Source organism: Artemia franciscana, chromosome 13, assembly GCF_032884065.1.
Source record: "Artemia franciscana chromosome 13, ASM3288406v1, whole genome shotgun sequence".
NCBI lineage: Eukaryota > Metazoa > Arthropoda > Branchiopoda > Anostraca > Artemiidae > Artemia > Artemia franciscana.
The window spans coordinates 26729353-26747185 of record NC_088875.1 but is presented as its reverse complement, the minus strand read 5'-3'; the positions used below and the strand labels follow the sequence as shown (position 1 = coordinate 26747185).

Below are 17833 nucleotides of genomic sequence, written 5' to 3'. Positions count from 1 at the left end.
TGACACACAAACAAACAAATTATTTTTATATGTATAGACTAGCTGTTGGGGTGGCGAACCCCCCCCCAAGCCCCCCGCGCGCGTAAGTCGTTACGCGCCATATTAGTTACGCGTCATTGTAGTTATGTCCCTGTGTCCCACCTGTGAATATAGATAAAAGAAAAAAGATTTATCTTTTCGTTATAGATATTTATATGTTTTTAACAACGTAAAACTTGCGAATATACAACATTCTTCGCTGTCCCATTGTCTGTTCATACAAATAAATTGTCAGGTTTATCGACTCTTGAACATGCAACATATAATTGTCCATGGGAAAAACAATCCGTATTCAGATCTATACCTCATTATTCTAATGATTGTCCTTGAGCTTTGTTGATGGTGATTGCTAATCAAACATTCCCTGTGTCCCCATCGTAATTTATCTATCCCCCCTGTGCCCCCCAGCGTCCCCGTTGTAGTTGTGTCCCTGTGTCCCAGTCGTCATTTATAGTCGACAAACATGACGTCAGTCGACACACACGTCCCAGTCGTTATTTGTGTCCCGGTCGTCATTTATATTCCATGTGTCCCGGTCTGTATATACATTCGTTTTTGAATTGGTATATGATGAAATAAATTTTTTTTTTCCTTTTTATTTTTTTTTGGTTTTTACCTTTTTTAGCTTTTTTAGTTTTTTTTCTTTTTTCTTTTTAGTTTTTGTTGTAGTTTTTACCTTTTTAGTTTTTTTATTTTTATTTTTATTTTTTTTTAGTTTTCTTTTTCTCCTTTATTTTTCAGCTTTTTTCCTTTTTTAGTTTTTTTTTTCTTTTTCAGTTCTTAGTTTTTTAGTTTTTTTATTAGTTTTTATTGTTTTTTCTTTTTAGTTTTTTTGTAGTTTTTACCTTTTTTAGTTTTTTTTAGTTTTTTTATTTTTAGTTTTTTTATTTTTAGTTTTTTTTGGTTTTCTTTTTCTCCTTTATTTTTCAGCTTTTTTCCTCTTTTTAGTTTTTTTTTCTTTTTCAGTTCTTAGTTTTTTAGTTTTTTTTTTATTAGTTTTTAGTGTTTTTTCTTTTTAGTTTTTTTGTAGTTTTTACCTTTTTTTAGTTTTTTTTAGTTTTTTTTAGTTTTTTTTTCTTTTTCCGTTTTTAGCTTTTTACCTTTTTTTTTTAGTTTTTTAGCTTTTTTAGTTTTTTTAGTATTTTCTTTTTAGTTTTTTTGTAGTTTTTACCTTTTTTAGTTTTTTCTTCTTTTGTATTAATGCTAAAGCCAAGGTTCGAACCTGGAACCTCTCGGACCTAGAACCTGGAACATAACGCTTTATCAACTCAGCTACTTCGGCTTGAATACATTCGTTTTTGAATTGGTAAATGATGAAATAATTCAGACGTCATATGCGGACAGACAGACTGACACACAAACAAACAACTTATTTTTATATGTATAGACTAGCTGTTGGGGTGGCGCGCCCCCCAAGCCCCCCGCGCGCGTAAGTCGTTACGCGCCATGGTAGTTACGCGTCATTGTAGTTATGTCCCTGTGTCCCACCTGTGAATATAGATAAAAGAAAAAAGATTTATCTTTTCGTTATAGATATATAATATATATATTTTTTTAACTACGTAAAACTTGCGAATATACAATATTCTTCGATGTCCCATTGTCTGTGCATATAAATAGATTGCCAGGTTTACCGACTCTTGAACATGCAACATAAAATTGTCCATGGGAAAAACAATCCGTATTCAGATCTATACCTCATTATTCTAATGATTGCCCTTGAGCTTTGTTGATGGTGATTGCTAATCGAACATTCCCTGTGTCCCCGTCGTCATTAAAACTTGCGAATATACAACATTCTTCGATATCCCATTGTCGGTGCATATAAATAGATTGTCAGGTTTACCGACTCTTGAACATGCAACATAAAATTGCCCATGGGAAAAACAATCCGTATTCAGATCTATACCTCGATATTCTAATGATTGCCCTTGAGCTTTGTTGATGGTGATTGCTAATCGAACATTCCCTGTGTCCCCGTCGTCATTTATATATCCCCCTGTGCCCCCGGCATCCCTGTTGTAGTTGTGTCCCGGTCGTCATTTATATTCCCAGTATCCCAGTCGTCATTTGTGTCCCAGTGTCCCAGTCTGTAATCTCTCTTTGAGCGTCCCGGTCGTCATTTATATTCCCTGTGTCCCGGTATCCCGGTCTGTAATTTCTCTTTGAGTGTCCCGGTCTTCCTTTATATTCCCTGTGTCCCGGCTTTTAGTTTTCTTTTTCTCCTTTATTTTTCAGATTTTTTCCTTTTTTTAGTGTTTTTTTCTTTTTCAGTTTTTAGTTTTTTTATTAGTTTTTAGTTTTCTTTTCTTTTTAGTTTATTTTGTAGTTTTTACAAAATAAACTTAATAAAATTTAGTTTTTTTTTAGTTTTTTTCCTTTTTTTAGTTTTTTACCTTTTTTTTTAGTTTTTTAGCGTTCCGGTGTCCCGGTCGTCATTTGTGTTCCGGTGTCCCGGTCTGTAATTTCTCTTTGAGTGTCCCGGTCGTCATTTATATTCCCTGTGTCCCGGTCGTCATTTGTGTCCCGGTGCTTTGTTGATGGTGATTGCTAATCGAACATTCCTTGTGTCCCGGTCGCTTTCTCTTTGAGTGTCCCGGTCGTCATTTATATTCCCTATGTCCCGGTGTCCCGGTCGTCATTTGTGTCCCGATGTCCCGGTCTGTAATTTCGTCAGTCGACAAACATGACGTCAGTCGACACACAAACATGACGTCAGTAGACAGACACACAGACAAACAACTTATTTTTATATATATATATATATATATATATATATATATATATATATATATATATATATATATATATATATACACATAATTATATGTTTTTAACTACGTAAAACTCGCGAATATACAACATTCTTCGCTGTCCCATTTTCTGTGCATATAAATAGATTGTCAGGTTTACCGACTCTTGAACATGCAACATATAATTGTCCATGGGAAAAGCAATCCGTATTCAGATCTATACCTCATGATTCTAATGATTGCCCTTGAGCTTTGTTGATGGTGATTGCTAATCGAACATTCCCTGTGTCGCCGTCGTCATTTATATATCCCCCGTGCCCCCGGCGTCCCCGTTGTAGTTTTGTCCCTGTGTCCCGGCCGTCATTTATATTCCATGTGTCCCGGTCGTCATTTGTGTCCCGGTGTCCCAGTCTGTAATTTCTCTTTGAGTGTCCCGGTCGTCATTTATATTCCCTTTGTCCCGGTGTCCCGGTCGTCATTTGTGTCCCGGTCTGTATATACATTCGTTTTTGAATTGGTCTTTTTTTTAGTTTTTACCTTTTTTTTTAGTTTTTTTTTTTAGTTATACCTCATGATTCTAATGATTGCCCTTGAGCTTTGTTGATGATGATTGCTAATCGAACATTCCCTGTGTCCCCGTCGTCATTTATATATCCCCCTGTGCCCCCCGGCGTCCCAGTTGTAGTTGTGTCCCTGTGTCCCGGTCGTCATTTATATTCCCTGTGTCCCGGTCGTCATTTGTGTCCCGGTGTCCCGGTCTGTATATACATTCGTTTTTGAATTGGTATATGATGAAATAAATTTTTGTGTTTTTCCCCTTTTTTTCTTTTTAGTTTTTTTTTTGTTTTTACCTTTTTTTTAGTTTTTTCTTTTTTCTCTTTAGTTTTTTTTTGTGCTTACCTTTTTATTTATTTTTATTTTTATTTTTTTTTTAGTTTTGTTTTTCTCCTTTATTTTTCAGTTTCTTTCCTTTTTTTTATTTTTTCCTCGGCACGCTTTCTTTTCTTACTTTCTCTATCAGCCGCAAGTTTTTTGGCATAGACTCTTTGAGCAGCTTCCTCGGCTGTTGCCATTGTAGGTTCTTCAGTCATTTTACATTTAAACATTTTTCCGTCCACAATCTTCTTACAATTAAAAATTTGTCTTTTGAGCAGCTTCCTCGGCTGTTGCCATTGTAGGTTCTTCAGTCATTTTACAATTAAACATTTTTCCGTCCACGATCTTCTTAAAATTCAAAATTTGCCTTTGAACAATTTTCTTAGACATGACGTCACTCGACACACAGACAACTTATTTTTATATATAGATATAGATATATAAATCTATATATATAAAAATAAGTTGTTCGTCTGTGTGTCTGTCTGCTGACGTCATGTTTGTGTGTCGACTGACGTCATGTTTGTCAACTGACGTCATTATGAGGATTGAGCATTATTCCGTCATAAAGTGTTTGTCGACTGACGTCATGCTTTTTCTTTTTTGTAAGCACAAGCGCCATTTAGTTTTATGACTACGAAAGATTGTGCAAATAAAACCTATTCCTATTCCTATGCTTGTCGACTGACGAAATTACAGATTGGGACAACCGGACACAAATGAAGACCGGGACACCGGGACACAAGGGATATAAATGACGACCGGGACACAGGGACACAACTACAGCGGGGACGCCGGGGGGATATATAAATGACGACGAGGACACAGGGAATGTTCGATTAGCAATCACCATTCGCAAGTTTTACGTAATTAAAAACATATAAATATCTATCTATATTCACAGGTGGGACACAGGGACACAATTACAATGGCGCGTAACTGAACATGAATTAATTTGGTAAGCACTTTAAGGTCACTTCTGACAAACATGACGTTCCTCCTAAGTAATAAGATTTTTTTACTCACCGATATCCCAGATTTGTATAAACACTAAAAAAAAAAAAAAAAAAAAAAAAAGAAAGAACATTGCACTAAGTTCAATAGTATACAAGGAAACATACCTAAGAATTGTGGTATTCGTAGAAAATCAACTGGAGGAGGATCTGAAGAGGAATAAAGCTTCCACAATATAGTAATATCTGCTGGGTTTAAGGATCGTCGGGATAACATAGCTGATAAAGAATGCGCAGCTTTGGGATGGGAACTGACGGACTCATTTAGAGCCATCAAGATTTCTGTGACGTCATAACTCCTAAAAAGAGCCAGAATATATATATAGCATAATTTATTTCACAATACCGTTTTATAGGGTACCAAATTACGATAATTCATTAATCATTAAGGCAACATTTATGACAAAGAACAATATGTCACCTGGTTAGCATTACAATTGCTAAAAAAAATGGCTTAATAAAATCAAGTTTTATGAGCCTTTCAAGGGCAAAAACGTATCAGAGGTTGATTTTCAATTTATCTGAACGTTTCTGCACAAGAAGCACCATAGGAAATAAGTTTTTTTTCTTTTGTCACGCCTAAGCAGCGAGGTAAATTCTAAGACACTATCTTTTGAATGACTTGATGTATCAAGTTTAAACTTTCAGAGAATAATAGGCGGGCCCAGTGGACCAAATTTTGACTTTGGAGAGGGACAGTTTAGTGGCTGACTTACAAGTCCCGTTTCTCCGAACTACCTTCACATTTTTGCACTATAATCCTCCACGGCTCTTATATTATATTCAAATTAAAGCAGCAAGAAAAATCAAAAGATTTTATGCGTTGAGAGGTAATCAAAACAGCCAATCTGCCAAATTCAAAAAATAGCTTTAGGGGTCAAGCTGAAAGCTTCAGGGACCGTTGTGGGGACCAAGTAGACCTCAAGAATGACTTAAAAGGAAGGGAGGAAGCGTAGTGAGAAAGGGTTTAGAGATTTAGCTTTCCACTTGTTTAAAAGTTTTAGCATTAAGATCTCCTAGGACTATAATCCAGTCCCAGTGAAGTAGCAATGTTAAAAGAACCCAACAATGTCCACTCAGGTTATCAAAGTCATAGAGCTGCATTATTTCAGGAACGATTTAGGAGATCGATATGAAATTTTCAGGGGGTACTGGGGGGTCAAGTGGACTCCCAATTTTATCTTTGAGGTGGGGCAGAGGTAAATTGAAAGAAGCTGTGTAAATAGGCTATCAAAACGGTATATTTGAGACATTCTGGAAACGACATATGGGGATTGAGCTGAAACTTTTGAAACGCTGAGGGTGGGGTGGGGGTTGGAGAAGATGGGCTTTCATATTTTTTGTTTAAAGTGAGAAGATACGAGGATGAAAAGATTTATTGCCTCTAATCCATTTAAAAGTTTTCGGACTATTAAACAAGGTACGAGTTGAATTTTGAATCTTTTGACCATTAAGTACTGAGGTAAATTAAAAGATAGTATAACACCCAGGCTGTCAACATACCTTATCTTGAAGATTTCGGAAACGACCAGGAGGGTCGAGTTGAAACTTTAAGACAAAATTTTGAGAGGGCAAGGGGATTCAAAATACTACATTCGGGGGAGATAGATAGGGTTACAAAAACACTGTTGTCTTCAGCGTTGCCGTCCCTAGGGACTTATCACTACTTCTAGTGATTTTTCGTGTTGCCTAGTGATTCCCTTCAGTCTAGTGATTTATAGTGATTTTCGTTCTAAAACTAGTGATTTTCCCCTAAATCTAAGGTTTTTTTTAACAATATAGCGCGTAGATTCATGATTCAATTGAATAAGTCATACAAGAAGCTAATTAATAAAAAAAAAGCAAATAGTAATTCACAACAGTTCCTAATATGTTTCAGATTAGCATTTATGCAAATATACCGCCTTTGAAACTTCCGATTTTCCACAAAACGTCCATATCCGATATAGACCACAGAGCGTTATCATCAAGGTAATAGGCGAACTTAGTTAATCGCAGAATTACAATAATGTTCTATACTTGTCTATTTCACAGCATTTGCTCAGGTTGAATTTTTGTCTTCATATTTATGCGTTTTTTCTCTATAATCTGTCAGTTCTGAATTAGACTTTTTTCTGCTAAAACCTTTGAAAGTGGAGTGAATGGTGGAGTATTTGAATAGACATGGATATTAAATAGAATAGACATGGAGTCTTATTGAAAAATAAGAATGTAGGAATACATTAAATATAATTTTCTAAATGAAAAAAGAAATCACTGAAAAAAATAAATAGAACTTAATTCTTTTTATAGTAGGATTTGTAATGTATATAGATAGATTAAATCAAGTGTAGTTTGATAATTGAAGTCGGCTGGGGGCAAGGGGGATATATACTCTGGGAATTGTATAATGGTTTTAATCTTTACTTCTAACATCTAATTTACTTCTAATATCTTTCAAGCGTCACACTGATTTGATTAAAATGAAGATATGCAGGAGCCTTGTTATTTTATGGAAACTTAAACATACTTTTCCAGGATCGGTTTTGAATTTTTTTTTTTTCACTGCTTGATCCAATCGTACGTTTCTTACTGTCCAATAGTATGGATATCAACCTTTCCTTCACTGTTAAAACCACTTTCTAAGGTTTTAATAAAGATAGAAACCTCATTTAGGAAACTAGTCGTTCAGGAGTTAGACCAATACTTAATCTCGAGTCACTGTATATTCTTTCGTGTGCATGTTTCACTTTTACTCAGCTTCATGATGACCTTCCACGGCCCCTAAGTGTTCTGCCATCTTTTACCTATGATCAAATAATTATAATCTTCGCGATACAAAAAATCATATTCAAGTTCCTTTTACTCCTCGCGTAAGATCAGATTTTAGTCCTTCAATAGCGAGTCATATTGTATGGAATAAGTTGCCTGAATCAGCTCGAAGGTATCACTCATTCAGTTTGTTCAAAAAATTGTTCAAAATTCTTTGGCTTCTTAGAAGTTATTTTTATATATTTATTTATTTTTCTCATATATTTGCTATTATTTATTGGAGTCTATTTAATTAATTTAATACATTTAATTTTGTTATCTATAGTTTTTCTTTTATTTATATTTTCCTTTTTTTCCTTTTTGCTCTTCTCTCTCTGAGTGATTATTTTATTTTTTATTATTATGTTGGCTTATTATGTTGATTCCCAATATATAAGATTCATTAAGATTCGTTTTACCCATAAAAGGCTTAAAAACTTCGAAAATTTGCCTGGGCTTGAAAGAGGGAGGAAGCATCCACTAAAATTTTAATTAAAATCCCCCAATGTGAAAATATATAGCCCAAACTATATTATTTTATAAACTAAATGTATTGCATTTTGATCACATTTTGGCATTTTTCATAAGGATTAACATAACTTTACTTCTTAGGTGTGTTCCGTATAATTAACAAGTACCTCTTTATTTTATGTGTTTTTCTTTTGTTTTTGTTACTCCACTTTATTACCATGTTGGTGGGTCAATAAGAAATTATTATTATTATTATTATTATTATTATTATAGTTGTAAATTGATCACCCATCTCAAAAAGTTCACCCACTAGCATTTCTGTCCTCTTTGGGCCAAAATTAGTGTTTCGTTCCACAAGACGGTAATCTAAGTTTTGCACAATCAAATGGGAGAAATTACCATTTTTCTGTGACATGATTCCTTTTGTCTCCAAAATCAATATTTAGAACTTTCTATTTCTGTTCAAACAGATCTTTTCCTGATATTCTAAGAGGAGTATTTCCATAAAATCACCCTTGGGGATAGAGCAGACAAATTAAACTTGTCCGCGAATATGCTACTCGAAGAAAAGTACAAGATTTTTTATTTTTACAGATCCAGGCTACAAAAGAGTTCTTAGATATGCTGAATTCAATTGTTTATGTCACTTATTTGAATATACTAGATTCAAGGGCACCGTCAGAAAATTTTTCAGGAGGGCCACACACCAAAACAGCAGTGGAGGTTGGGAAACAGTGAATATATTTCAGGATATTTTTTCGTAGTAATAAGTTTATTTTTATATACTTTTAGGGAAAAACCCTCACAAAAAGAGCAATTAAGTTGCATGCAAAATGAAACAAAATAAAATTAATTTTAAACGATAAGAATTCCTGGCAAAGGGATCAATTTATTCCACCAAAAATACATTTAATTATTATGCACTTAGTTTTGAAAGAAATCAAATTCAAACCAAAATTAGAGAAAGATTTATTGCTTCCATTGATTATAACAAATGCAGACTTGCCTTTTTGCAATTTCCCAAGCCTTAAAATAGGTTACAAAAGGAGTAGAGATACTCAAAAATCATCCTGCCTGCACGGACACCACGTTTTGATTTTATACTGGCCGAGTAAATGTGCCTCTTTCATAACAGGACAATTCAAACTCACTATCCAGCTGTCAAATTGACACTCCTTCTTTTTGTTGTCCTATACAACTAAAAAAATTTTCATCACAAGAAAATCTTATCAAATAGTTTGTGATAAAAAAACTGGAAGTAAAAAGTGACTTGGGCCAATATTAATCAAAACTAAAAATGGAATTCTAATGACACTTGCTACACCGGGAGTATTGGCTTTTTATGCTGATCCTAAATATATAAAATTCTTTCAGCTTATTGTTACCCCCCTAAAACCAAAAATCTGAGAAAATTTGCCTGATTTTTGAAAAAAGAGAAACACCCCCAAAAAAGCAAGCGATCTTATTGAAAATCCCTTTATTAGATACACCATATCAGAGAACCTTACGGTAGAGGTTTCAAGCTCCAATCTTCTAAATGTGGAATTTTGTATTTTTTTTTTTCAGAAGAAACATCGTCGATGCATGTTTATTTGTTTTACTTTTTTTCACATGGCTGATTGTATCAAACAGTTCGTGGTAACGAACTGTAGTAAGGAGCGACCCGGCTCAATAGTAACCGAAACTCTAAAAAACGGAATTTTTATAACAATAGTTACATCAAAAGAATCGCATTTTTATGCTGATTTTAAATATATAAGTTTCATTAAGTTTAGACTAACCCATCAAAAGTTACGACCCTGAGAAAATTTGCCTTATTTTAGAAAATAGGGGGAAACACCCCTTAAAATCATAGAATCTTAACGAAAATCACACCATCAAATTCAGCGTATCAGAGAGCCCTACAGTAGAAATTCCAAAGCTCCTATCTACAAAAATGTGGAATTTTACATTTTTGCCACAAGACAAATCACGGATGCGTGTTTATTTTTTTTTTTTTTTCCAGGGGTGATCGAATCGACCCAGTGGTCCTAAAATGTCGTGTGATGGCTCATTCTAACGGAAATTAAAAGTTCTATTGCCCTTCTTAAGTGACAAAAAAAAATTGGTTGGCACCTAGGCCCCCTCCCACGCTCATGTTTTTCCCAAAGTTACCGGATCAAAATTCTGAGATAGCCATTTTATTCAGCATAGTCGAAAAACCTAATAACTTTGTCTTTGGGGACGACTTACTCCCCCACAGTCCCCGTGGGAGGGGCTGCAAGTTACAAACTTTGACCAGTGTTTACACATAGTAATGGTTATTGGGAAGTGTACAGACGCTATCAGGGGAATTTTTCTGGTTTGGGGGGATGGGTTGAGGGGAGGGGGTTGTTGCTCCTTACTTTAAGTTAAAAAAAAACTTGTTCTTTTTTATTTAATCAAACCAAAGGTCCAAGATAATTGGCAGTTGAACTCATTCAAACGTAAACTTAAAGCACTTTTTTTAAGTGACCATACGGATTGGGCCAGGTGAAAGTCTTATTTTCTGCAATTTTAGAGCACTAAACTACGACTTTACCCCGAAGACGACGAATTTGTAGTCAATTCAAAATTGTGAGAAGCTAATTGATTTAGAAGTATCAATAACTATATTTTAGGCTTCCCGGTTGCGAAAGAAGTAATGCCATACGGTGACAGTACTGGATTCAACCAAGTTGATTTGCTTTAGCCTATTGGTATTGAAATTCGGTTATGTTTGGTGATCTGTAATTACGTATCAGCCATAATGAAGATGGGGGTGAGTTATTGTTTAGATGGGGTATGATAGATTCCTAAAAAAATACATTTTAATGGACAAACTGCTTACTCTTCATGAGGCTTCATATTCATGTTGAAAGAGGAAGGGGGAGGAGTAGGAATTAATTAAAATGTTTCTACAGAGTTCAAATTTACATTCCCATATCTATAAGCACAGAGTTGGATTTATTGCTTCCGTTGATTATAACAAATGTAGACTTGTCTTTATGCAATTTCCCAAGCCTTAGAATAGGTTACAAAAGGAGTAGAGATACTCAAAAATCATCCTGCCTGCATGGACACCAAGTTTTAATTTTATGCTGGCCGTGTAAATGTACCTCTTTCATAGCAGAAAATTCTTCCTATAAAACTTAATCCCATATACATTCAGACATTAAAAAAATACAAGCAGACGGGCCATCATCAGCCTCACCTGGAAATTTCTTTGGGGTGGCAAATACTGCTAGGAATTTAGTTTTCAGCAATTTTAAATGGTAATATTTTTCTATTTATATGAAGTATTTAAACTTCATTCAATGTACTTAAACAAATGAATGTAATGTATTTATTGATAAGAAAACCCTGTTGCAGAGATTGTGATGGCTTCAGAAATGTTAGAAGATGAAAAGTCTCACAGAATTTCCATCCACACAAATAATAATACTCCTTTTCTTCCAACTGAAATTCTTTAGTAGTAATATTAACTAGAACTTTTACAAAAATTACTAATCGTCACCAATTTTTTAAGCATGTTCAAGTTTTATACAAAATTGAAAGTGCAAATTTAAACGTAGGACGGTAATAATAAACGTGCAATTATTGATTCACACATTTTAAAAGCCATTAACCAGGGATTTAAAGGACCAATACCTCAAATTAAATCTTGGTTAGGCCTGGGTATGATTTGAAAAAAAAAAAAACAGAAGCTAAATAAAAAAGAGCTTTTCAACTGAAAGCAAGTAACACATTTGAAACATATTTTGTCCAATTTTCTTAAGAAAATTTACAATTGAAAAAAAAAAAGATTTTTCAAAGCACTTAAAAAACTTGTGTTTGATGATAAAGGTATTGAGAAGGGGGCAGTCCTCCTTATATACAGAGTAATCTATATTTTTTTAAGTTTTAAACTTGCTCCACACTTTAGTTGAAAAACCTTTTCTATTTGTTTAATCATATTTCATGAAACTGTAAAGTTGTATGAATACAATACTTTTGGTAATGCAGAAAAAAAGATCAATATTTTAATGACCTCTGTTTTGATTTTGATGGGTAATCAAACAGTTAGTGGTAACGGACTGTAAGTAAGGAGCGACCCGGCTCAATAGTAACCGAAATTCTAAAAAAAACGAAATTTTGATACCAATAGATGTATCAAAAGAATTGGCTTATTGTGCTGATTCCAAATATATAAGTTTTATTAAGTTTGGTCTTACCAATCAAAAGCTATGAGAAAAGCCTGAGAAAATTTTTCGGAATTCTGAAAAAAGGGGGAAAGACCCCCTTGAAGTAATATAATTTTAATTAAAACCATTCCATCCTATTCAGCGTATCAAAGAACCCTATTGTAGAGATTTCAAGCTCATAACTGCAAAAATTTGTAATTTCATAATTTTTTGCCAGTAGAAAGATCACGGATGTGTATTTTTTTTTTCACGGGTGATCGTATCGACTCACTGAGCCTACAACGTCAGAAGGGGGCTCATTCTAACAAAATAAAAGTTCTAGTGCCCTGTTTAAGGGGCAAAAGAGTTCCCTCCCACGGGAAAAGGTTGTTAAGTTATAAAATTTGCCCATTATTTACGTATGGTATTTGTAATTGGGAAGTACACACACATTTTTCGTGTGAGGGGGAAAAATTTCTGCAGGGAGGATTTTGCACGAAGAAAATTTACCAGGGAGAGGGAAGTTTCAATGATGAGCACTTTTCAGGGGAAAATTTACACTGGGTGAATTTTCCAAACATGTCTTTTTTACCAATTTAGTTTTACGCGTGGAGATGTTGAGGGTAAGTGTCCAGGGTAAATGATTGAATTGTTCAGAGGATATTACTGTGGAGAGGACGAAATTTCCGTTGAGGTAGAGCCAGGTATCCAAGTGTTATTTAAACAAGAGCAAAGAGCCAATATGGCACTTGTGACGTGGTCAGAAGAGCCAATAGCTCATATGGCATGAGCTCTAGCAAAATTCTAAGAATCAATAGACTGATTTAAAAGGAAAATCAGAGGCTTAATACCAGTCAGGATTTAAAATACGAGCTCTAAGACACGAGGTCCTTCTAAATATCAAAATTCATTAAGATCCGATCACCCACTCGTAAGTTAAAAATACCTCATTTTTTCTATTTTTTAAAAATTAAACTCCCCCCCCCCCAACTCCCCCAAAGAGAGCGGATTTGTTCCGGTTATGTCAATCACGTATCTTGGACTTGTGCTTACTCTTCCCACCAAGTTTCACTCCGATCCCTCCATTCTAAGCGTTTTCCATGATTTTAGGCTTCCCCTCCTACTCCCCCCAATGTCACCGGATCTGATCGGGATTTTAAATAAGAGCTCTGAGACACGATATCCTTCTAATGTCAAATTTCATAAAGATCAGATCACCTGTTCGTGAGTTAAAAATATCTCATTTTTTTAATTTTTCCGAATTAACTGTCCCCCAACTCCCCCCGGATGGTCGAATCAGGAAAAAAACTATTTCTAATTTAATCTGGTCTGGTCCCTGATAGGCCAGCCAAATCTCATCGTCCTAGCTTATCTGGAAAAGCCTAAACTAGCAAAACCGGGACCAACAGACCGACAGAATTTGCGATCGCTATATGTCACCTGGTAAATACCAAGTCCCATAAAAACGACCCTTGGGTGCATCCTTAAGCGTAGAAGAGAATAGTTTAGTCATAGTCATTGTTTGAGTTTTACTACATACATTAGCAAAGATTGACGGCGTTTTTTTTTTTTTAGCAATTACAAGACAGAAGTAAAAAGAAAATAACAACAAAAGGAAACTTACTCTTTCAAAGCAGCTCGAGTTATCTCTTCAGATAGTCTACAAATTGTGGAACCTCCTTTTGGCTCTTGGGACAAAACGTGAAGCAGTAATTGACTAAATATGAAAGTATGTTTCCCATGGCATGCAATTTTCTAGAAAATACAATATACCCTACTTGAAAATGACGATTTGCATACACATCATCAAAATCAGATTTTAATATTATATAGATATAATCAATTCTAAAAATTTGAGCTCAGTTAAACTCAAAACCCATGACAATCGAGGTTTAACTTCTAAACCTGGCCACTAGCATCACCTAATGCCATGCTCTAGAAAGATTGGAATATCAGAGCTGCTAAAATCTCACTGTGAATAAGCCTAAAAGCACGTTATAAATTAATAATGGCTTATTTGATGTTTAAGGGCTTATTTGAAAGCTACTTTTTACATATATATATATATATATATATATATATATATATATATATTATCTATATATATATAAATAAGTTGTCTGTGTGTGTGTGTGTGTGTGTCGAGTGACGTCATGTTTATGTGTCGACTGACGTCATGAAGTTAGTTGTCGTCATGTTTGTTATGACGATGACGTCATTAAAGGTAGTCAGTTGTCGTCATATTTGTTATGACGGTGACGTCATTAAAGGTATTTAAGACATTCGTTTACGGAGAAATCTATTAATGTTTAACTGTAAAATGACAGATGAACTTACAATGGCAACAGCCGAGGAAGATGCTCAAAGAGTCTATGCCAAAAAACTTGCTGCTGATAGAGAAAGTAAGAAAAGAAAGCGTGCCGAGGAAGAGGAACTACCAGAGCAACGCGAAACCAGACTTGCTGCTAAAAGAGAAAGTGAAAAAAGAAGGCATGCCGAGGAACTACCAGAGTAACGCGAAACCAGACTTGCTGCTAAAAGAGAAAGAGAAAAAAGAAGGCGTGCCGAGGAACTACCAGAGCAACGCGAAACCAGACTTTCTGCTAAAAGAGAAAGTGAAAAAAGAAGGCGTGCCGAGGAACTACCAGAGCAACATGAAACCAGACTTGCTGCTAAAAGCAAAAGTGAAAAAAGAAGGCGTGCCGAGGAACTACCAGAGCAACGCGAAACCAGACTTGCTGCTAAAACAGAAAGCGAAAAAAGAAGGCGCGCCGAGGAACTACCAGAGCAACATGAAACCAGACTTGCTGCTAAAAGAGAAGGTGAAAAAAGAAGGCGTACCGAGGAATCACAAGAACAGCAAGAAATCAGGCTTGCTGCTCATAGAGAAAGTAAGAAAAGAAAGCGTGCCGAGGAATCAGAGCAACCTGAAAGTTATCGCCTGGCATTCAGGTACAGCCCAGTCGATGATTATAGCTTGAGTAGATGTGTTCAAATCGGGACTATGTCTAAAATTTGTCCCTATTGAAAGGCCTTGAAATTCAATGGTGAAACAATGGGAATGTGTTGCGCCTCAGGAAAAGTTAAACTTCCTCTATTGGCTGCACCACCAGAGCCACTGAAGACTTTGCTTACTGGAACTTCGTCAGAATCTAAGCGTTTTTTTTTTATCACAGATCAGAAAATATAACTCATGTTTCCAAATGACGTCGTCTGTTGCCCAAATCGAAAATCAAGATCAATTTATGCCTACTTTCAAAGTAAAAGGGCAAATTTATCATAGAGCAGGGTCCCTTCTACCATTCTCAGGCGAGAATCATAAATTTTTACAATTGTACTTCATCAGTGATAGAAATTCTGAATTGAATGCAAGTTGCGAAATTTCTCCCAACGTTGAAATGACAATCGTTTCCCAATTGCAACATCTTTTCCATGAAAATAATAATTTAGTGCGTCTGTTCAAAACAGCCATCGATTTGATGCCTACTGATACGCATAAAATTGTTATTTCCGCTGACAAAACGCCTCCTGGCCAACATGTGCGTAGATACAATGCTCCAACTATCGACGAAGTGGCAATCGTTATGGTCGGTGATCAGTTTTTACCTCGAGATATTATTCTTCATAAGCGAAACGCTCAGTTGTTAAGAATTGCTTAACAACTTATTTTTATATATATATATATAAAAATAAGTTGTCTGTGTGTCTGTGTGTGTGTCGGGTGACGTCATGTTTGTGTGTCGACTGACGTCATGTTTGTCGACTGACGTCATTATAAGGATTGAGCTGTATGCACCATGAAGTTGTTTGTCGACTGACGTCATGTTTGTCAACTGATGAAATTACATACCGGGTGCACCGGGACACAAATGACGACCGGGACACAGGGAATATAAATGACGACCGGGAACCTCAAAGAGAAATTACAGACTGGTACACCCGGACAAAAATCACGACCGGGACACAGGGAATATAAATGACGACCGGGACATAGGGACACAACTACAACGGGGACACCGGGGGCACAGGCGGGATATATAAATGACGACCGGGACACAGGGATTGTTCGAATAGAAATTACAGACCGGGACACAAATGACGACCGGGACACCGGGACACAGGGAATATAAATGACGACCGGGACACTCAAAGAGAAATTACAAACTGGGATACCGGGACAGAAATGACGACCGAGACACAATGGGACAGCGAAGAATGTTGTATATTCGCATGTTTTACGTAGTTAAAAACATATATATATATATATATATATATATATATATATATATATATATATATATATCTATATATATAAAAATAAGTTGTCTGTGGATGGATGGATGGATGTGTCAGGTGACGTCACCTGAAAAAACTGGATCAGGTGACGTCAAAACTGAAAAAACTAAAAAAAGGCAAAAACTACAAAAAAAACTAAAAACTAATAAAAAAAATAAAAAAGCTAAAAAACTAAAAAAACTATAAAGGTAAAAACCAATAAAAAACTAAAAAAAAAACTGAAAAAACTAAAAAAAGGCAAAAACTACAAAAAAAACTAAAAACTAATAAAAAAAGTAAAAAAGCTAAAAAACTAAAAAAACTAAAAAAAAACTAAAAAAAGGTAAAAAACTAAAAAAAATAAAAAATAAAAAAAAACTAAAAAAAAGGAAAAAACTGAAAAATAAGCTAAAATAAAGGTAAAAACCAATAAAAAACTAAAAAAAAAAAGGAAAAAACTAATAAATGACGACACTCAAAGAGAAAGCGACCAGGACAAAAAACTAAAAAAAAAGGCAAAAACTACAAAAAAACTAAAAACTAATAAAAAAAATAAAAAAGCTAAAAAACTAAAAAAACTAAAAAAAGGTAAAAAACTAAAAAAACTAAAAACTAAAAAAAAACTAAAAAAGGTAAAAACTAAAAGAACTAAAAAAGAAAAAAATAAATGACGACACTCAAAGAGAAAGCGACCAGGACAAAAGGAATGTTCGATTAGCAATCAACAAAGCACCGGGACACAGGGAGTATAAATGACGACCAGGACACAAGTAAAAAAAAAATTAACAAAACTAAAAAGAAGGTAAAAACTACAAAAAAACTAAAAAGAAAAAAAAACTAAAAACTAATAAAAAAACTAAAAAATCTAAAAATCTAAATAAACTAAAAAAGAAAAAAAAAGGAAAAAAATAAAGGAGAAAAACAAAACTAAAAAACGAATGTATATACAGACCGGTACACCGGGATACAAATGACGACCGGGACACAGGGAATATAAATAACGACCGGGACACAGGGACACAACTACAACGGGGACACCGGGGGAAACAGGGGGATATAAATGACGACCGGGACAAAAAAACTAAAAAGAAATAAAAACTAAAAACTAATAAAAAAAACTAAAAAATCTAAAAATCTAAATAAGCTAAAAAAGAAAAAAAAAGGAAAAAAATAAAGGAGAAAAACAAAACTAAAAAACGAATGTATATACAGACCGGGACACCGGGATACAAATGATGACCGGGACCCGGGACACAGGGAATATAAATGACGACCGGGACACAGGGACACAACTACAACGGGGACACCGGGGGAAACAGGGGGATAACCTGACAATCTATTTATATGCAAAGACAATGGGACAGCAAAGAATGTTGTATATTCGCAAGTTTTACGTAGTTAAAACCATATATATATATATATCTATATTCACAGGTGGGACATAGGGACACAACTA

General features: G+C 34.9%; 2 protein-coding genes across 2 annotated transcripts in view; both read right to left on the bottom strand.

The window, feature by feature from the left end:
* The window catches only part of LOC136034734 (uncharacterized), a 119049-nt gene that overhangs the window by 78966 nt on the left and 22250 nt on the right, over window positions 1-17833 (bottom strand). The gene's annotated exons all lie outside the window — the stretch shown is intronic.
* The window catches only part of LOC136034732 (negative elongation factor D-like), a 58934-nt gene that overhangs the window by 23227 nt on the left and 17874 nt on the right, over window positions 1-17833 (bottom strand). The window contains exons 5-6 of the mRNA XM_065716101.1: window positions 13727-13857; window positions 4790-4980 (exon numbers count right to left, since the gene is read on the bottom strand). Coding sequence (XP_065572173.1) covers window positions 4790-4980; window positions 13727-13857 — 322 coding nt within the window. The remainder of the gene's footprint in view (window positions 1-4789; window positions 4981-13726; window positions 13858-17833) is intronic.